This window comes from Mycteria americana, chromosome 3 (genome assembly GCF_035582795.1).
Source record: "Mycteria americana isolate JAX WOST 10 ecotype Jacksonville Zoo and Gardens chromosome 3, USCA_MyAme_1.0, whole genome shotgun sequence".
Taxonomy (NCBI): Eukaryota; Metazoa; Chordata; class Aves; order Ciconiiformes; family Ciconiidae; genus Mycteria; species Mycteria americana.
This window is the reverse complement of record NC_134367.1, coordinates 11,600,805-11,622,305: the sequence shown is the minus strand read 5'-3', so window position 1 is coordinate 11,622,305 and position 21,501 is coordinate 11,600,805. Positions and strand designations below refer to the sequence as shown.

Here is a 21,501-nt window from a genome sequence, read left to right as displayed (position 1 = left end):
AAGCAGAGGACACGAAAGTAAGCAAAGTGCTGGATATAAAACTCCATGACTTACAGAAAAAATATGCATACACAGCACTTCGAGGAAGGAAGTGTAGCATAGCTAGGTTGTCCCACGCTAACTTTAATTGAACCACAGCAAATTAATTCAGTGGGGACACATCACAAAATATCAACCAGAGACCAAGCCAGCAGTCCTGTAGAGTTTATAATCTCATTTTTAGCCCTTGCTGAAGCTGTGTCCCATGCTCACCTGTGTTGTTTAGTATTATAGTAGTATAGTATTGTAGTTTAGTATTATAGCTTAGTATTATAGTATTATAGTATTTAGTATTATTAACTTAACATTACTGTATAGACACATCTGAAATCTCACTCACATGTGCAGTGAACATGGTAACTGAACTTCTGCCTGCCGATTTTCCTTGCAATTGTTTGTATCTATTATGTGCAGGGTATGAAGCAAGCACAGATGTCGTTATAATGTGTCCTCGGCATACCAGCTACTGATACAATATTTTGTGTAATTATATTGCAAAGCTCTAGAAAATACGTTGGATTTTTCAATTCTAAAAAAAAAAATAATAATAATAGTTTTGACTCCATCTTCAAATTTATTTAAATACAGTTTCTAAAGCATTTGGATGATTACAAATGCCAAGTGTGCAAAACGAGTGGATTCCTTTAACAACTAAATTTTTTAATTGTTAGCTTGTGTGTTTTATCCTACAAGCCTGATTGACACAAGTAGTCCCAGTAAAGTCCGTGGTATGAACAGGAATGACTTACTAATAATATAAGTAAAACTTGCAGGATAAAAACCTTAAATTGAAGGACATCTTTCATCCTTCTGAGTGTTAAACAACATTATTAATACTTGAAATTACTATTAAACCTTTTATCTGTATTAACAAGGACTTGTAGATTTTAAAATCAAATGGTTCTTTTTCAAACTATGTGACTTGGGGATAGTATCCTGTTGAATTATGCGTATTTCTTCCATTTATGCCTCCTTTATCTTTGAGGTTTTGTTTCCTTGTTTTTGTTCAACACTTTATTTCATAACACACATCCTTTAAGTTGTATACAAAAAAACTTCCAACATCAGTGTGCTGATCATACTTTATTTTATTAAAATAAGTTACAAGACCCCAAATTACTTTCCCATTTAATGGACAGGTGACATAGGCACATTTTTTACTCTGCCTTGCCATTTCACAGTTTTATATAATTTGATATACTGTATCCATTCATTTTTTCTGTATTTACTTTTAAAGAAGAGAATAAAAATGCAGTTACTGCAGAAAAGCAGTACCTGCTGTACTACTTGTAGTACAAACTGAAGCGCAGCAGGTATAGGTAGCTTTATGGTTATGAAGTGACTGTACATGAAGATCCTGAGGGTCACTGTATTTTCAAGACTGTTGTCTTCCTGAAGTCTTCTTGACCTTTGTCAATAATAACAAACCAACTGCTGTAAGCTGTGCAACAAAATAAAGCTTGCTGAACACCATAAAAAGGATTGCTTCTGAAAGATTATTTTAAAATTAAGTAGAATGACAGCTCAGACAACCTGCTGTCTGCCTTGATAGGCCTGCAGCTTCTCAGACACTTCATCTAGTGATCAGTTGTTAAGGGCAATATAATAGATAGCTATGAGGTTTGGTTTATTTATAATCTTTCTCATTGCTGCATTTTCAACAAAGAGTCGGTTTTCTAAATGAGGTCAATACATTCCTGAACCAGAGATTTCAAAAGATTTTAGAGATCTGTCAAGGTCTGGCCACTTCCCAAATGATCTCAACAACCCTCATTTCTTAGAAGGGGTTGGGCCAAGTGACATTCAGGGCTGAGGAGCAGCAAGTGGTTGTCTCTGCTGCTTTTTCTAGGTTGTCTTGAAAGGATGCTAGGGATACAAATTGCTCACCAAAGAATAACTTTGAAAGAAAGCATCAGTTCTTTGTGATAAAGTACTCTCCTACATCAATTACTATTTGAACAAGAGCACCTTTTACAGGAAAAAGCATGTAGGCTCAAAAATTTCCAGTGATGAAAATCTTCGTAAATTGTCACAGTGATCAACTGCTCTCACTTCTAAAAATTGTGCCTTATGTTGAATCACAGCTTGCCCAACTTTAACTTCCAGTTATTAGTTCCTGCCATGCCATCTGAGGGCATTTATTCCAGCATTCAAGTTTGCTGTGGTACCACAGAGCTCACCACTTTCTCTTTTTTTTGTTGTTTTTTTCTCTCCCACATGTTTGTGAAATGTCTAATCTGGGGGCTGACCACATTTCTCTTCACTGCCGCAGGGGCCGCACTGTGGCAAATGAAGCCGGCAAATCCCAGCACAGCGTAGCTGGCACCCGCCAGCCTGCACCTCGGATCGGAGGCTTGCTCAGTGCCTCCAGCCTCGGCACCCTTTCTTGTATATCCCAGCAGCTGGATATCAGTAGGCTAGCACATTTTCACTGAAAAGAAGAAAGTGCATGACAATTGCTTGGGACAGTGCCTGCCTGTGGAGGTGGGACCAGAGGAATATCACAGCTAATGGGACTGTTGTCACACTGCCTGTGAAATTGTCTTGAAAATTTTGGGACATAACAGGAGGGCTCAAAACTGAGCATTTGCTATAACAGTACAAGTCATCTGGAAGAATTATGAACAGAGCAATGCTTGATGTTCAACACAGCATATATAATCTAGGGCATCTAGGGACATTTTATCTGTATCTTGATACTAAAGCCCTTCAATGAAATGTGAAAGCATAATGGTATTTGCAACATCCAAGATTTTGCTCCATAAAATTTCTAAAATCACCATGAAAATGCTTTCTGTTTTGAGGGATGTTGCTTCCCTGGCTTATATCAAAACAGCTACCTCTAAAATACCAATAAAGAGCTGAATGCAGAAGATGATGTAAGAAAAAGGATATATTTTGCAGATAGAGCTTCAAGGCGTGAGGTGACTGAGTCCTGCAGGGCTGCTATGGCTTCACACTTACAGGATTCTTCAGTTGTTACAAGACTGCTCGTTATGGCTCCTAAGAGAGAAAACAGCATTTAGAATATTTATGATAATTATTGAATATTTAAATCCCAGGAAAATGCTTGATTCTGTAATGGGAGTTGAACTCATGCTGTGAGACTACAGCATGCACTGCAACCCAGGGCAGTCAGGAGGGAGGGACGGCAGTGAACAGGGGCTGGTGTGCAGCCAGAGACATGACTGCCATAGTCCAGAAACAGGACAGGCAAGAGAGAACTTGACTCTAACCGAGCAGGGGGCAGAGCAGGGAGTTCCTAGCCTGCCTACCTGGATCCTCTGCACTCCTTAAATTAGTCCATTATTGAGTAAAAAATAAAAAGAGGCTCGGGTGCAGGGACCAACCAGCCTCCCCCATCAACTCTAATCACTAGACTAGAATGAATCGTCTCTTCGCATGTTCTCTCTTCCTCTCATCCAGAATATCCCCCACCTCAAAATGTAAGGCACCCTGGGAAGAAGAATGAGTGTGTTCAAGTGATGCAGACTGAGAAGAACCTGCAGTTCAGGTCTCCATCTTGTGCATAGTACTTTGACCATCAGACTATCCACACAGGAAGGCCACTGGCATCACTGTAAACAGAATCTATAAAATTAGCTGTATTTAAGGCAATGACTAACTTGGGCTTCTTTCAGAAGAATCATAGAATCACAAAATCGTTTGGGTTGGAAGGGACCTTAAAGATCATCTACTCCAACCACCCTGCCATGGGCAGGGACATCTTTCACTAGATCAGGTTGCTCAGAGCCCCATCCAACCTGACCTTGAACACTTCCAGGGATGGGGCATCCACAGCTTCTCTGGGCAACCTGTTCCAGTGTCTCACCACCCTCACAGAAAAGGATCTCTTCCTTATATCTAAATCTACCTATCTACAAAATCAAGATTGCTGCCCTGTCAAAGCTGGATTGTAATGACATTTGGGGTACCCATCACTCCCAAACACAGAACTTCTGAGAATGCATTAAAGTCCAAAGTTAAGCTTCCAGGGAGTTTTGCAAGCCAAGCAGGAAGGCACCTAGTGATTTTAGGCACATAAAGAGCTGGTCAGTGTCAGAAATTGGTCAGTTTGCATCAGTTTCTGAGATGTGGGTGAAATTTAGATACCTAAGTCTCAGCTTGGGAAGGAGTTAGAAGAATTGAATTTACCACTTGGTAAATAATACAAAAATGAAAGCAGGAACACATGTATGAATTTTAAATACTAAGCAATAGATGTTCTGTGAGTTCTTAGCTGCATGAAAGGCAATTTAACCTCACCTACTCCATAAAGAAAATAGGAGTTAAAGCAAGCTGCACCACTTGCTGCAGGCTAAGAACAAACATGTCAACAGCTCCTGAAGCACCACTACTGTAGTCAGATTACCGTCTACGTCTGAGACCAGAATCATAAGCTTCCAAAGGCAGAGCCTCCTTAAAAGAGGGTCTGCAACTATGAAATACCCTTTCAACAAGTTATCAAGAAGGATTACTTGTATGTAATACCTGTCACTTTATACATGTTTATACACTTTTTACGTTGCTTGCAAAGGCAACGACAGCAGATTATTCAGTTACTTTTTCTGCAGATATATAAATGCGTAGCTGATCAATGCCAAACAAATTATGTGAGCGTTGTAACAGTAAAACAATAGAAATATTATACCTGCATACAATTACTCTTTTTTTCCGAATTGTTCTGGTTTCTCTTTTTGCTTATCAGTCATGCCATTGATATTTCCATTTCGCGAGGAAACTGATGGCTGCTTGAATTACAGAAAAATGACTGAAATATATCGATTTCAAAAGGTTGTTCATTCAGTGTTTCACTGAAAAAATCTATGAACAGATTCATTTCTAGCAGTGCAGAAATTCATTTGTCTTAGAGCCAATGTTGAAACTGGTGTCTTCTTCATTCTACTGAACCTGTCTTTGTTCAGCTCCCTTCTTCGGAACGTTCCACCGGCTTTATGGTTGATGTACAAAGAAGAGCTGTTCAAGATTCAGCTGGAGGAAGGCCAGTTCAAAATATCACACCAACCGTTTCCAACCAACTGCCAGTTAAGTTTTCATGTTTGCATTTAAATTCTCCAGTGACAGATACAGATCCTCCTTGGATTATGTGTGTTTTAACAAAATTACTTTTCCAGCCAACTTTGGCAACTGCGCAAGCGTACCCTGAAGTCTTCTACGGTCCTTCTGTGAAATTTAGAGTCTTCCAGTATTTGATATTCAAATTCTTGGGCACTCCTGTTGCCACTGGGATGCCCAACAAGTAATACAAAACATGCTAGATTTGTGTTTTTACACTGCATTTATGTTTATGTCCAGACCTACAAAAAATTACTTTTTTTGCAGATGGTGTTTGGCTATATCCACCTATTTTATAACTTTGCTGTTACATAGGGTCCTTAGCCACTTGATGTAATGGCAAGTGATTCTTGCTCTGAACCAGAGATCAGACTAGGTACTTCTTGAGGTCCCCTCCAACCCAACTTTACTTATGATTCTACATCAAATGGTGCAGAGGTTCTGCCAACAGTTGATGCCATTATTGCCCATGTGAAGGGAAAGCGGTTGGTGAGTTCATGCCTGCCCCACTCAGCTTGGAGGAGTGGACAAGAACATACGGTTTAGCATTGCAGTGGTTCTTCTGACACCAGTTCTGTTCCCCACTGGCCCCCCCCACCATCCTCCGAATGCTGGTATGCAATTGAGTCCCATGCCCCAGAGACAGATGCCCCAGAACCCTGCCTTGCCAATCCCTCCAGTTATTCCCACTTCATAAGGAAATGCAGATTGTAACAGATGATTATCTTTTTTTAAATAGGGTGAAGTCCTTAAATGTGTTGTGATAGGTAAGAGTCAACTGTAGTTTTAAATACATAACTGCTATAACTAAACAAGAAAGATCAAACTAGCTCAAGACATTAGTGGAAACAGGCAGAAAAGAATGAAAAGGGATTATACTTTCAGGGATTTAGTGAGTTGATAGAACGTCTCTCAAACAGATTAAAAGGATTGAACACATTAAAAAGAGGTACTTCAATAAATATATTCAGGAAAAAAACCATTAAATTATTATTTGAGCACGTTTTCTCATCTGGATTTAAAGTAAAGCCTTTATAGCAGTCACAGGTATACGATCCAGCATTACTGACACAGACCTGCTCACAGTCATGAGTTCCTGGTGCACATACATCAGTTCCTACAGAATGCATTTTGGAGAAACAGTTATCCGAAAACAAGATAACCTTTTTTAATACTTCCCAATGGAAATGCTCTTCCATGCCAGGAGCCCATCTTACGTGAATCTTACCAGGAACTACTGAGATGTGTAACTGATCTTGCCTTGGAGCAGCGAGATGAACTAATTGTCTTACTGGGGTCTCCCTCAGTCCTTACTTCGTACAGGTTATGCTCACTCTGACTGCAGCTGCCTAACCCCACCAGATGTGAAGTGCCAGATCACCTCCAAAGGCATGCTATGAAAAGTTTCGGCACACAATAACTTTATAGTAAGAAGACCGGGAAGGAAAGAAACATTTGTTAAAAAATACATTTTTACTATAACACAAAGTTAGCTGAGAAGCTAAAGAAACAAACAGCAACATGAAATTCAGCCTGGAGGGGAGGACACCACCTCAGACTGTCTCCTGCATGGTGGTACGCAGTTTCCACAGTACTGCAGAGTGTGTGACTGTGTGACTAACCCCAGCTCTTCTCTCTTCAATTATTCCTCAGTTCTGGGTTTGCTGAATATTGCATAAGCAGCTTTTTAAATACAGTGAAGGCCTTAGTTATAAGGTGGTAAAGACCAAATGGTAAGCAGTTACTAGCATTGTTGCATATAAAGTGCTTTATATCTCTGAATGCTGCTTGAAGTGGAAAAGGCAGAGTGACATAGGGTTATCTAACGATAACCTTATGTCTTCTAACGATTGAATACATGTGAAAGTTTCTCAAACAGATCCAAATATATTAACCTTCTAATGAGAGCTATTTCAATACATGTACTTAGCTGGGGAGGGTATGGGGGGATAGGGAACAGCAATCTGCTCTTACTTGAGCAAGTCTTCTTGTCTGGATTCAGGGTGTAGCCTTGGTAGCAGTCACAGGTATAGAACAGATCATCTCTCACGCAGACCTGCTCACAGTCATGCCTTCCAGGCGCACACATGTCGACAGCTAAGGAAGGTGTTTGAGAAGAATATTAATCAATACTCAAACTTCAGCCCTTTTAGTTGGTGTTAGTAATTCCCATTTGCAAACATATCTTCATTTGGATTCAAACCAGGATGTTTTTATTGCATATCAGCACGCTATTAGCCATAGCAGGGTATACAGAATGTGTTTTTAACTGGCTATCAACATAACAAAATTAATAAGATTTTTTGGAATACCGGCAACACATTTTTGCAGTTGTAACAGATTTCAAAAGGAACTGAACTAGCAGTGACCCAGTTACAAAATAATTATCTAAAGGAATTTCAGAGAACAAATATCTGGATTTTAAGAGACTATTTGGCATTATTTCAGCTCTAATTGAGTTGGATAAGACACTGTTTTATGGAGTGAAAAGACCATAAACAGAAGAGTATACATGGCTGCTAAAAAAAAGAGAGACGTGGCCAGTTACAAAGTGGGTACTTTATGTGTGAGGCTGATGTTTTCTGCCAAATTTAACACGTCAACTCTGAAAGGGCAGGCTGACAAGGAGTTCCTATATTTGGATATCTTTGCAGTAAGGCGGTCCAGTAAGGCACAAGCAAAAAAAGAAAGAAAGAAAGAAAGAAAGAAAGAAAGAAAGAAAGAAAGAAAGAGAAAGAGAGAAAGAGAGAAAGAAAGAAAGAGAAAGAGAGAAAGAGAGAAAGAAAGAAAGAAAGAAAGAGAAAGAGAGAAAGAGAGAAAGAGAAAGAAAGAAAGAAAGAAAGAAAGAAAGAAAGAAAGAAAGAAAGAAAGAAAGAAAGAAAGAAAGAAAGAAAGAAAGAAAAAGAAATTTATTGTATCACAAAAACCTGGATGGTTGAGAAATCATTAGCAGCATACTGCAAAATGAGATTCAAAAGGAAAAAAAAGCAAGCATATTAGGGAAATAATCTGAAATTTTACTATACAGGGAGAGAATCAGTTCTATGAAAGGAGGTTCAGGATTAGACTCCCAAAGGGGATGCCTAACTGAATTCACATTCCCTCAAGGATGATTATTGCATATAATGCCAGGTGAGAACTGATCTTAGGAACTATATTTACAAAATCAGCTCCTAAACTAGGCAGGAAGAAATATTGAGGCCCTCTGGCTTTGCCTCTTTGAGATGCAAGAGATATGACTTAATTGGAGAGATTTGGCTAGGAACCTCCTGGAATTGGAAGCCTAGGTTCAGCGCTCTGTCACACAAAATGTAGTAAGGAAAGTGATTATGATGGAAGTGGAAAAAAGGATTTTGGGTAAATAAATCATCGGTGAGACATCCAAATAAATGAAGAGTGAAGTTCAAATCCTAATCAAGTGAAAATAATATAGAATACATATTAATTTGTAGGAACTATATACTCCTATGTACATCCTGAAGTAGCAGCTACATCTATGGTCCTATTCTCCACAAGAGCCCAGCACTGGGAAAGAACATTTCCCTCCATCCTCTAGAGCTCTAAGGCTGGAGTATTTTTTAAGGTCCAAACACATCCCCCAGAAAAAGTGATCACACTCATGATGCACGGGCCTCAAATTATTAGTGGAAACATGTAGAAAAAAAGTTGCACTGTGTTTTCAGGAACTGTACAGAAACTCTTGGATAATTTGTCAGAAAAATAACATAAAATTAACCTGATCTTTTCAAGTTAGTTGTTTTTAGCTGAACACAATATTTCCTTGATCAGATCTTACCTGAGCAAGTCTTCTTATCTGGATTCAGAGTGTATCCTTCAAAGCAGTCACAGCTGTAGGATCCATCATTACTCAAACAGACTTGTGCACAATCATGCCTTCCAGGTGCGCACACGTCCATGGCTGCGGTGAACCATGTTTTAGAGAAGAAAGCTATTAATCCCTCCCAGACACTCAAGCGTTTTAAGTGCTTCAACGTTTATAAGTACAATTTAATTATGATTCAAATTAGGATTCAACCAGTGCCCTACTACATTATTACATTATGCTGCAGAGAACTGAATTCAGTTACTAATTATTTAATGCAGGAGGCAGATATCTGGACTGCAAAACATTACTATACCACATCTCACGCAATCTGATTTTCATCAGCAATTCTAACAGCCCTGAATATCCCCAGTAAGGATGAAGCTAAAACACTATACTGAGATGAGCAATAACCTGCCACGTGTCAAGGCAGTTGTTTCTTGCAATATTAGCAGTAACTATGGTGAATCCAAATTTAACTTCATACTTTCATCCATGAGCTGAAGGCAGGCACAAAAAGCCAGGCATGATATGTAGAAATGCTATTAAATGGCAAAGAGATATAAAGCCTAGTGAGAACAAAGGCAAACAAACAAAAAAGCAGGAGCACTAGAAGATTATGTTCTCTCTTCAGAAATAAGAAGAGTGAAAACTTCAGTGAGAAGAAAGCTTATGTGCTCTCAAAGGGAGGGATGCACTTACCAGTTATAAAATAGCTACCCTAAGGCTGGTGCTGCTCAAAACTTCTGGATTTAAAGAAACAACTCCAGAGAAGTATTTGAGAAAAAAAAGGTTTTATAATAGGCTAACTTTTCAGGGTGACAATTCAAGAAGCGGCTGCAGGTGTAAGACTGGGGTTGCTACATCGCAGATCCCTGCACAGCTTGGAAGCAGAAGCAGCAAGATGTAAAAAAAAAAGACTTTCGACAGGAGAGATGGAGGGGACAGGGGAAACTCATCAGGTTTAAGTTATCTATGGACTACTGGCACTCACTCTCCAATGGAGACACAGTGCTGGTGGGCATCTCTGGAATAGATTCATGGAATCATAGAATCATAGAATGCTCTGGATTGGAAGGGACCTTTACAGGTCATCTAGTCCAACACCACTGCAATAAGCAGGGACATCTTCAACTAGATCATGTTGCTCAGAGCCCCATCCAACCTGACCTTGAATGTTTCCAGGGATGGGGCCTCCACTACCTCTCTGGGCAACCTGTGCCAGTGCCTCACCACCCTCATTGTAAAAAATTTCTTTCTTAAATCCAGTCTAAATCTGCCCTCCCTGAGTTTAAAACCATTGGTCCTTGTCCTGTCACAACAGGCCCTCCTAAAAAGTCTGTCCCTGTCTTTCCTATAGGCCCCCTTTAAGTATTGGAAGGGTGCTATAAGGTCTCCGCTCAGCCTTCTCTTCTCCAGGCTGAACAAGCCCACATCTCTCAGCCTTTCCTCACAGGAGAGGTGCTCCATCCCTCTGACCATTTTTGTGGCCCTCCTCTGGACCCGCTCCAACAGCTCCATGTCCTTCTTGTGCTGAGGGCTCCAGAGCTGGATGCAGGACTCCAGGTGGGGTCTCACCAGCGCGGAGCAGAGGGGCAGAATCACCTCCCTCGACCTGCTGGCCACACTGCTTTTGATGCAGCTCAGGATACGGTTGCCCTTCTGGGCTGCGAGCTCAGATTGTTGGCTCATGTCCAGCTTTTCGTCCATCAGTACCCCCAAGTCCTTTTCTGCAGGGCTGCTCTCCATCACATCATCCCCCAGCCTGTATTGAAACAGGATTGCCCCGACCCGGTGTAGGGCCCTGCACTTGGCCTTGTTGAACCTCATGAGGTTCACACAGGCCCGCTTCTCCAGCTTGTCCAGGTCCCTCTGGATGACATCCCATCCTTCTGGCCTGTCAACTGCACCATTCAGCTTGGTGTCATCTGCAAACTTGCTGAGGGTGTACTCAATCTTGCTGTCAATGTCATTGATGAAAATATTGAACAGCACTGGTCCCAGTACGGACCCCTGAGGGACACCACTCATCACTGATCTCCATCTGGACATTGAGCCGTTGATCACTACCCTCTGGATGCAACCATCCAACCAATTCCTTATCCACTGAACAGTCCACCCATCAAATCCATATCTGTCCAATTTAGAGAGAAGGATGTTGTGGGGGACTGTGTCAAAGGCTTTACAGAAGTCCAGATAGATGACATCCATTGCTTTTCCCTTGTCCACTGATGTGGTAACTCCATCGTAGAAAGCCACTAGGTTGGTCAGGCAGGACTTGCCCTTGGTGAAGCCATGCTGGCTGTCTTGAATCACCTCCCTGTCCTCCATGTGCCTTAGCATAGCTTCTAGGAGGATCTGTTCCATGATCTTCCCAGGCGCAGAGGTGAGGCTGACAGGTTGGTAGTTCCCAGGGTCCTCCTTTCTACCCTTTTTAAAAATGGGCACAATGTTTCCCTTCTTCCAGTCACCAGGGACTTCACCTGACTGCCATGACTTTTCAAATATCATGGAGAGTGGCTTTGCAGCTACATCAGCCAATTCCCTCAGGACTCTGGGATGCATCTCATCAGGCCTCATAGACTTATGTATGTTCAGGTTCCTCAGGTGGTCACAAACCTGATCTTCCCTTACAGTGGGAGGGGCTTTGGGGACCCCCTGGTCCCCAACATGTTGTCCATTGACTCGGGAGGGGTGAGGAGAGCAGTTGCCAGAGAAGACTGAAGCAAAAAAGTTGTTGAGTACCTCAGCCTTCTCCTCGTCTGTTGATGCTAGATCACCATTCTTGTTCATCAGTGGAGGTACGCTTTCTTTAACTTTCCTTTTCTGGCTGACATACCTGTAGAAGCCCTTCTTGTTATTCTTTGCATCCCTTACCAAGCTCAGCTCCAGCTGTGCCTTGGCCTTCCTGACCCCATCCCTACACAAGTGGGCAGCGCCCCTATACTCTTCCCAAGTTACCTGTCCCTGCTTCCGCTGCCTGTGCAGTTCACTCTTGCTCTTTAGTTTGACCAGCAGGTCTCAACTGAGCCATGCTGGTCTCTTCCCTTCCTTGCCTGATTTCCTACATCTGGGGAGAGAGAGCTCTTGCACTTTATGGAAAGCATCCTTAAAGGCCTGCCAGCTCTGTTCTGCTCCCCTCTCCCTGAGGACCATTTCCCAGGGGGTCCTACTGATAACTCCTTGAAGAGCTGGAAGTTTGCTTTCCTTAAATTTAGGGTCCTGACTATACTCCTCACCTGTGCCATATCCCTCAGGACTGTGAACTCCACCAATGCGGGATCACTGCAGCCTAGGCTGCCTCCAATCTTGACATCACTGATGAGCTCACCTCTCCCAGGGACCAAGTGATGTTTATGAAGTACTGTGAAGACCATAAACTGGTAGGTAAGTGCCAAATTGCATTTTTGTAATCAACACATTTAAAGAAAAATGCAATTTTACTGTTACTGGAACCAAGGGGAAAGTGTACAGGTGAATTCTCATTTTAAGAGTTGATGTCTGTAAGCGATTTTTCAATTAGAAACAAATAAAGATAACTCACAGAAAGCATGTGCATGTCTCCATGAGTTTCATATATTATAGTAGCCTTTAATTCTTACCCGAGCAAGTCTTCTTATCTGGATTCAGGGTGTAGCCTTCATAGCATTCACAGACATAGGATCCATTGTTATTCACACAGATCTGATCACACTCATGCCTTCCAGGTGCACACATGTCCCCAGCTGCAAGACACACGTTGGAGAAACAATTCATTAATAAAAAGTAGTTTGGGGTGGAATGCATATTCACATTTTCGAATATATTTCTATTTGGAATCAGCTCAGAAATGGCAATAGTAATTGAAGGAATTAGAGTAAGTGGTAGGAGAAAATATCTATACAGTGTCTACATCTGAAGACTTTGTTTTGGCATCTGGCCCTAATGAATGGTTCTGTAGGCATAATAAAAACATGGTGATGGACTACTTCTCACCATTACTTGCAGTATACTTATTTATTATTTATTATTAGATTTATTATTATTGAAGGAGATACAGATGTTCACAGTTTCAAGAGAAGTACACAAGTAGCTTCTCAAATCCTATCACAGTGTTAAAAAGTGATTTTTTTTCTAGTTGAACACATTACTGAAGGAGTAATACCTGAGCAGGTTCTCTTATCTGGATTGAGAGTGTAGCCTTCATAGCAATCACAAAGGTAGGATCCGCCGTTACTCACACAGACCTGCTCGCAGTCATGGGTCCCAAGTGCACACACATTCACAGCTACAAAGGGCATTTACAGAAAAGACATTTCAGTCATCCCAAAGGAGAGAAACAGTCATTAATAATTTATGCATACAAAAGTACATCTTGAACTGTTTGCTGGTTTAGTAGTAGTAAACGTCAGTGCTGTGTCACCATCGCAAAAGTTACAGGCATCTTTTGCATCATTCTGTAGCCAGAAGAAAGAGGTCATAAACAACACGGGAACAACTGCACTGAAATAACTCACCACCTGAGGTGGCAGAAAGGTAAAATTAATCTGAAAAGGGTACAACAGGGCGACAGAGGTTTTAAGCACTTAGTAACATTACACTGGAAATGAGAACTCAGCTATGAAAAGGACTTTCTGTCTTATTGTATCCAGTTCCTTTCTATTACAGACAACCAGTTTAAATAATCCCAAAATGTATCAGTCACTGTCTGGCAGCTTACTAACTTCTGTTCACTGGCATACAACCTGATTTATGAATACCTGCTGCACTGTAAAAAACTCCCATGTAAACTGAAATGCAACAGAAAGCACAATAAATAAAGTAAAATAAAATAAAATAAAATAAAATAAAATAAAATAAAATAAAATAAAATAAAATAAAATAAACTGCAATAGAGCATCAAGACTAGGAGGAAAAGAAAAATTACTCAGAGGCACTAAGATAAGACACTGTCTTCTCAGGGATGAAGAGGGTGTCTGCGTAATGATGGTCCAGATGTATCAGCCAGCAAAGAAGCCCACCAGTGCAAGATGGGTATGTGAGGGCTGCAGCTGCCTTGTTCCATCAGGTTTAAAAAGTCAAGACCAAAGTTTCAGAGAAGGTAGCTTTACAGGCACGTGAACCTCCTAATTGAAGCACAGTGCAAAAATAATGTCCAAACCTCGGAGAACTGAGAAGCTGAAACTGCAAACTACAAAATGGGATTCAGTTTTCGGGGGGGGACACCAGCTAATTCCCCAGCAGACAGTAAGGCTACCTCATCAGACTGAGAAAACAGAAAATAGTGATAGGAAAAGCTGCGTGATGGATGGCAGCTGGTATAAATGTGTTGTGGTGACAGGGCAGACAAAATGACTGTTGTAACACTGGGCTGTCTCTGCAATGCACTATGTGTGCTGACAGTCTTTTCCTTCACAGATGGTCTAAGTAACTAACTAATTAACTTCTGACCAATTTTTCTCAAGTGTATTTAGCTTTGGATCTGCTGCTTCTTTGGTCACCTCAAGATGCCTCTGTTTCTCTCCACAGACTGTAAAGGAATCCTAGATACTTGCTTAAACTTAGATGATTTTTAGATTACTAAATTTAGATGAGATGAAAAGGGAAGGGGAGAGGGAAGGGGAAAAAAAAAGGTGGAGGAAAAAAGTGGGAAGGGGGAAAAAAGGGGGAAAGGAAGGAAAGAAAGAAGGAGGAAAGGAAAGGGAAAAGGAGAAAAATGGGAAGACAAGTCTGTTATTACCTGAGATTTTACTTAGATAAGTAGTTATGATGTGGATATTGACTACTGGTAAAATCAAACTCCAAAGCAATAGTGGTGAGATAAGAAATGAAAAGCAAAACTGCTTGAATCTTCTCATGTATTTCTGAATGCAAAGCAACATTGCCCATTTTCTAAACATGAAACATTTAGATGTCCCCTAATAAGGCTGATAGAAACTGTGTCTTGTATTTCCATTGGCAAAAACAAATCTCAAACCAAGACAGCGTCTTTTCATTCTGCTACACACTTGGGAGTAAGAGAATTCATCTCCATGACTTGTGAACAAACTCTGTGGGTGACATTTTCAACCATAACTGAGAAGCTCAGACTCAAATAGTCAGATTTTATAGTAGGAAAGTCAAGCTTCCACTGACTTGGACACCAATTCAAGGCTAAGGTTTTCCATCTCCAGGATGGTCTCATGTTGAATGATGCTCTTAATGCATCAAGAACTTGATCTCAGCCAACTATTTTGCCCCTGAACATTAGTTTTCCTGTTTTCAGTTCATCGTACAAACAAATTTCTTTGGCTTGGCCAAAGCAAAGAAAATCCTAATTGTCACTGGTGAGTCTAGACTTCTGACCAAAAAGCAGTCTGGAGCTGGAAAAGACCCAGTTTACCCACACTGTCTTACAAGACCCTCTTAGATTCATTTGGTTTGTAGGAACCTTTTCAAAAACTATTCCCTTTACCCCATTTTTGTCCATGAACCCCACAGATTCTGGCTAATTGAATGCAGCAACTCAGAGTTACACTGGAAGTGTGTATGTGTGAGCTCTCTTTGGTTTATCCTCCAGCTTAGTAGGGCCGTAATTCCTATGCTTCAGCACAATAAACAGTACATTTACTCTTAAGAACAAGCGATTTTTCTTTGGTGCTATGAAAGGACTTGCTTTGGCGAGAACATAGGTGGAAAATTAGTGCTATGTTCACAGCATACCTACCTGTCCAGCTAGGTGGGCACTTGTACCCGCTTCCAGCTACCAGAGAGAGGATGTGGTCACATCAGCAACACAACATGATCTCAAGCCAAACCTCAGGCATTTCCTATGTTAATTATTGGCCAAGGTATCCTGTCTACAGATGGTCCTACACATTTATTTCATACCTAGAAAAAGAGGTCTCTTCACTCTAAACGTATTCAAAAGGTATGGTGGTAATTTTTAGTAAGGCTCTGAAATAACGAAGTAACACAGTGCCAACCAAGTTCCCAAGGCAATGGCTGTTATTTTAATTCTCTTACAATGTTCTTTACACCTGATTTTACCCATTACTTGCTGGAGGCTTATTTTACAAGTAATTTCCTTAGAAATTTACTGGAAAAATATACTTCATACAAGTTTCTTAATTGTCAAAAAGTCGTCGTTTGATTTTTGTGGGTAGGGCTATGGCATAGCTATCTATAGGCAGTTCTAAATACTCCAGATACATGACCTTTTTTTTTCTGTAAATGACAGTAACAACCCACACTGGCCTAGCATCATTAGTGGAGTTCTAGCCCAAACCCAATATACATCCAGCATTTTTCCGAGACCAGCCCTCAAAGAGCGAAGCTAATTCAACCTATCCAACAGGAGGTGCAGATACAGCTCCCTGTCTAAATCAAGTTGCAGAGAAACAGAGAAAGGTGCGAGTCTGGCATGCTGAAGAAGCCCAGCAATGTCTGCAGAGTGAAAGCCCATCCCGAGATGACCTGCTGTTGTGTTTGGGCACTTCATCCTGCACCAAATTTCTCAAGGTAGTGTGGCGGTTCACCTGCCACACTGATTTTCCTACTCTGAATCTATAAGGAGCCCTTCAGCACCACACTTCCACCCTCCTTGCTTCCCAGTGAGATGGGAAAAGAGATGAACAGACTGCACAGCTCCAGTGTGCGCTCTCAGTAAGTCAGTAAATGTACGTAGCTGAATCCCAGCCAGATTGTCGTGCTTTCTCTTGCACTAAATTGGACCAACTGCACAAGGAGGTCCACTGAAATCAGGTCTGTTACTTGCATGGTAAGGTCAGTATTCAAAATGAAAGGTCATTACTTTGCCTCCAGTGAATAAAAGGGTTGACTTGTTTGCTCAACAGATAGCAAAATGTATCACTTAAATGTGATACATAACACTTCTCAAAAAGAAAAACTTCTTTCTTAGGGAGTGAAACCACAGTAGGAGCCAAAAGGAGCCAAATTACACTACCCTCTTGGACTGACCACCTTACCACAGAAAGTGTCTCTGAATTTGGATGTCAGCTTTTCGATCACACCATAGGTCTCCACATAAAAGATGTGTTCATCCAGTGGTTCGCTGGCCATTACCCTCAGGGACTGCATGTCTGCCCGGTCTACCCCAACTGCATAGATCTCAATGCCAGCTGTCCGGGCGCTTGCTGCCACGTCTTGAACCTGGTCTTGTGGTCGTCCATCTGTCACAACAATGACCACCTTGGGGATATTGAAGGTTGCTGGTCGGGTGCCCATTTCCTCAGTGAAGACTTCATCCATGGCAGTTTGGATGGCAAGGCCGGTCATTGTGCCAGCAGACAAGGGCTCAATGTGAGATATAGCCTCCTTCATAGATGCTTTGTCAAAGTAGGTCCGGAGGGGAAACTCTACCTTGACAGTGCTAGCATAATTCATGACTGCCACACGGGTTGTTCTTTCACCGACATCCAGAGTATCAATCATTTTTGACAAAAAGATTTTCACTTTCTCAAACTCTTCAGGTCGGACACTACGGGAACTGTCTATGATGAAGACGAGGTCTAGGGGACGGTTCTTGCAGGCAGTGTCTGTCAAGAAGGAAGGAAAACACTTCAGTTATCTCCTACACAGGACCGGAGCTCTCACCCTAGAGCAGTGAGAGCTGTCATAGCAAACTACTCCTACCAGATAAATGTTGGCATTCTTGATTCTTTAGGAAGAGGCTTAAAATTATAGTGAGCAACACATTAGAAATTCTTAAATATTAATTTTGACAAGTAGTAAAAAATGGAACACTTCTAAGCAAAAGATAAGTCCACATTTGAGCCCATAAAATGTCTAACTATCCTTGAAACAAAGGGTTGTAGTTCACATGTAACAGCCAGCACAGAAGTGTAGCAATGATATATAAATGTACTTAATTTTTATTTTTATAAAGATAAAGCCTGAATTCCATTTTTATAAGCTACAGAAATAAAATGGTAAAACAACTGGCTAGATTACACAGTGAACAGATCCTAACAATATTTTTTAGGATAGTAACAATATAGATTGCTGATTAGGAATTATTTCTTGTTTGTAATTCACAATCCAAAGTACACAACAAGAAGAAATAAAGGCCAACAGGAAAAAGATGCAAATGGTGCTGTGATAAAGGCTTCTTTAGAAGCTGTTAATGTCTGAAGGCTTCTAGAGCAGAGAAGTAAACGAAATTATTTATGAAGTAATTTTACATGTAAAAATGAACATTTACACAAATATTTCTAGCTTCTAAAATTCCTCACTGATATATAAATCTAGACTGAAACAGAAAAACCATAGCTCAGATCAGACAAGCGTCACTTCTAGGAAGACAAAAAAATAATCAAGACAGCAATAGAAGGCAACTGAAGCTGTACACTGTCCTGATATCCTGACCTGACATTGGCGATACCATCAAGGTATGGATTTGTATTGCTGATTTATGAAAAACAGACAACCCAAAAGCTCAGTATTTCTACAAAAGAGACATTCCTGCTCAACAGTGCATTAAATAGCAAAATGTGAGGTGTTCAGTTTGAATATACTCCCTGAAGAGCTGTTTTAGGAACCTGACACACCTTTCCCAGCTCCTGTTAAGCTGACTTTTATTCCAGTTAAAAAAAAATAAAAATTCATCACACATTTCTTAAAACTAGAGGTGAAAACAGCACTTTTTTTTTCAATGCATTAAAAAACATTTTTCTCTTGTGCAACTTGGAGGGAAAAAATCAAATTGCATAGATACATCTTACTACCAGCAGGAAACACAGTAGAGAGTTGATTTTGCCTGGGGACAGAGGAATGGACTGGATGCATTTAGGATCCCATCCAGGTATATTATATATAATTCTACACGCAATCCCATAACTCAGTTTTTGCATAAGGATTTAGAAGAATGGCTTTGTGCCCTTTGGAAAGCTGAGAAAACATGAAGAAATGTGCATGCATGTGGAGCTTAAGACATGAAAGAAAAAGAGACTCAATGTTTGTCCTATAAAAAAAGACCAAATCCCAGATTTGTAGGCAGAATTATCTTTTTTTTTAGATCAGGAAAAGAAAAAAAATACTTTTCAGCAGCCTGATCCTTCTGAGAGTCTGAAAGACATGTTTTGAGAAATGAACACAAGTAGGGACGAATTATTTAGGTTTTAGAGGTAAGCAAGGCCAGCTTTGAGTGAAAAAAGGTAGTTGGTACTTCTGCCTACAAGCGAATGGTCCGTGGACGACTGCAGCTCCAGCAAGATGTCCCTGGGGCATAACTTTCCTGTAATCGCTGGTAAAACTAAGCATGTAAGGGAACATCCTAAGAGAAGCAATGCCAGGCGGTGCCCGGAGCGGCCGGGTAGCCCGGAGCGGCCGGGTAGCAGCGAGCAAAGCGTGCAGCGAGCGAGCGAGAGGGCATCGCCCCCGGCAAGGGCCGGCTGCGGGCAGAAGGAGCTGCCGCTGCCCCGGCGGGAGTACGGTACCTGCCGCGGCGTGGCTCCCGGAGAGGCCGCCGCCCGGCCGCGGCTGCCGGCGCAGGCGGTGCGGGGAGCCCCGCGCGGCGGGCGGCAGCGGCAGCAGCAGCAGCAGCAGCAGCAGCAGCGGCGGCAGCAGCGCCAGGCAGCAGCCGGGGATGCCGGGCGCTCGCCGCATGGTGCCGCCGCCCGCCCCGCCGCCCGCCGCCCCGCATTTAAAGCTGCCGGCCGCCTTGGGGGGGGACCGGGGTGGCACCGGCTCCCCCCGCCACCTCCTCCCCGGGGGGGGCCGGCGGACGGGAAGGCACGGGCTGCCGGCCCTCGCTCCCCCGCCCCGAGGGGGCGTTCAGCCTGGGAGAGAGGGCAGGGCTGTAAGGAGCAGAGCTAAACTTTGGGAAGTTGCGGCACGGTAAGGGTAGGGTCCACACCTGGGAGCAGGGCGAGCTGAAATACAGACTCGCCCTTTCTGCCTCCACTGGAATTATTTGATCCAGCTCTGCTAACTTTGCACGTCTGGTCTCAAGCAAGCGTCAGGCTTTATCTCCAAGGCAGTGTTTGCAAAGAATGGGAGAAAAAGCTCACAGCGTGATCACCAAGGCACAAGAAACTGCCTTCCCTGTTGTCAAATCTAACCTAGGGCATTTTGTTCGGTCCCTAGCATTGCAAATCCTGCCAGTTCCTGTGGGAAGCTGCAGCAAGCTTTAACGGAAAGCAGAGTTTAGGGCACAAATCCACTATGATCTCCAGCAGTCTTTCAGAAGACACCTTTTCTGCACCCACAGTCAACATGCTGGATTGCAGGACCATCTTTTCTCTCTTCACCTCCGAAAGGGGAACAGGAAGCCCTGATGTGGAACAGGAACAAACCACCACAGCCTCACAACTCACCAGCAGTATAGTCTTGGGCAGGTGTTGACTCACTTCAGCGAGTACTATCTTGACTGCACAGTGAGAGAGGCTACCACCACATTTGCAAAGCCTGCAAATGAAATCGAGGAAGAGGGACCACCACCCTTCATGCAGACAAATGTCACAGGACAAGGGGCCAGTGGGCTACAATGGCTTTCATCTCCTAGAGGGGGCTGCAGCTGCATTTGAGCAACAAACAGCATGCACACACACCCCACAAGAATTTCAAGCAGTGCCTGCTGCTGCCAAATACTGCTGACCCCTATGATCACCCACCCACGTTTTGGGAATTCTCAACACCCACCCTTTGGCTGGAGCCCTCTACCCATATCCAACATTGTCCAGTTCCTTTGGTGCCCACTCGTGGTCAGACAGCTACTGGAGGAGCAGGTTTTTGGCTTCATTCTGCAACACACACTGAATCTCTCTCGGTGCAGATGGATCCAGGCCAGAGTATATGCTCTGGGATCACACAACTCCCTAATAGTTTCAGCTGTGCGTTTCCTAGACCACTTTAGTTTCATGTAGTCCTTTCAGCTCCTCTCCAGAAGTCACATTTAAACAGTCTTTGCCAGCATCTAAAAATTCCCCTTTTTTAGTTTCTTTGGGAGTCCAGATCCAATGCAGTTCCTCGGAACCTGGAAGCTGAGTGCAGTTGCTGAGACACCCGGGTGCACAGGGTAACTGGAAGGGCAGGACGCTGCCAGAACAGTGCCACAAGATGTTCTTACACCACTGCAGTTCAAGGTGCTCTCACAGATTGCATCTTGGGTAAAGAGAAAACTAAGGAACCTATTGCTGATAGTGTGGAAATGACTGAGAGCATTTTTAAACATGTTGGGGGACAGGGAGGTACGTACTCGACCAGACTGCCATAATCAACAACCTGCATGGTGTAGCAATTTCAGTCCTTTTCCCCCAGAGTTTAATCCCAGGTCCCTTTTATCTTGCAAAGTAGAAAGCCATTTTTTCTTCAGATATATTAGCAGATCATTAAATTATCTTTTACCACAGAGGAGGAACAGTAGAAAGTTGCTGTCTGTAGTTGGGTGTGGGGTTTTTTTTGTTTTGGTTGGTTTTTTACTTTTTTTTTTTTGAAGAACATTTCTGAAGTTATGGCATACGTCCAACAACTTTAGACATTTGCCAGTGTAAATAATGTTGTAGTCCTACCGGGTGTCTGTCCTGCTCTTAACACCTGAGCTCATCAGACATCAAATTTACCCCGAGGGCTGCAGTGCAATTCCC

General features: G+C 42.3%; 1 protein-coding gene across 2 annotated transcripts; it reads right to left on the bottom strand.

The window, feature by feature from the left end:
* Window positions 1–1,115: 1,115 nt before the first annotated feature.
* On the bottom strand, window positions 1,116–19,632 carry MATN3 (matrilin 3). Of its 2 annotated transcripts, XM_075497868.1 has the most exons (7): window positions 19,354–19,628; window positions 16,885–17,454; window positions 13,083–13,205; window positions 12,546–12,663; window positions 8,912–9,039; window positions 7,090–7,212; window positions 1,116–3,042 (listed from the first exon to the last, which is right to left on the bottom strand). In XM_075497868.1, the coding sequence occupies exons 1-7, from the start codon at window positions 19,520–19,522 to the stop codon at window positions 2,882–2,884; spliced, it is 1,392 nt and encodes a 463-aa protein (XP_075353983.1). In that variant the 5' UTR covers window positions 19,523–19,628; the 3' UTR covers window positions 1,116–2,881. The 2 variants fall into 2 exon arrangements, with proteins under 2 accessions (XP_075353983.1, XP_075353984.1); XM_075497869.1 differs by lacking the exons at window positions 1,116–3,042; window positions 7,090–7,212 and adding an exon at window positions 4,291–4,379 and having other exon boundaries at window positions 19,354–19,632.
* Window positions 19,633–21,501: the final 1,869 nt, after the last annotated feature.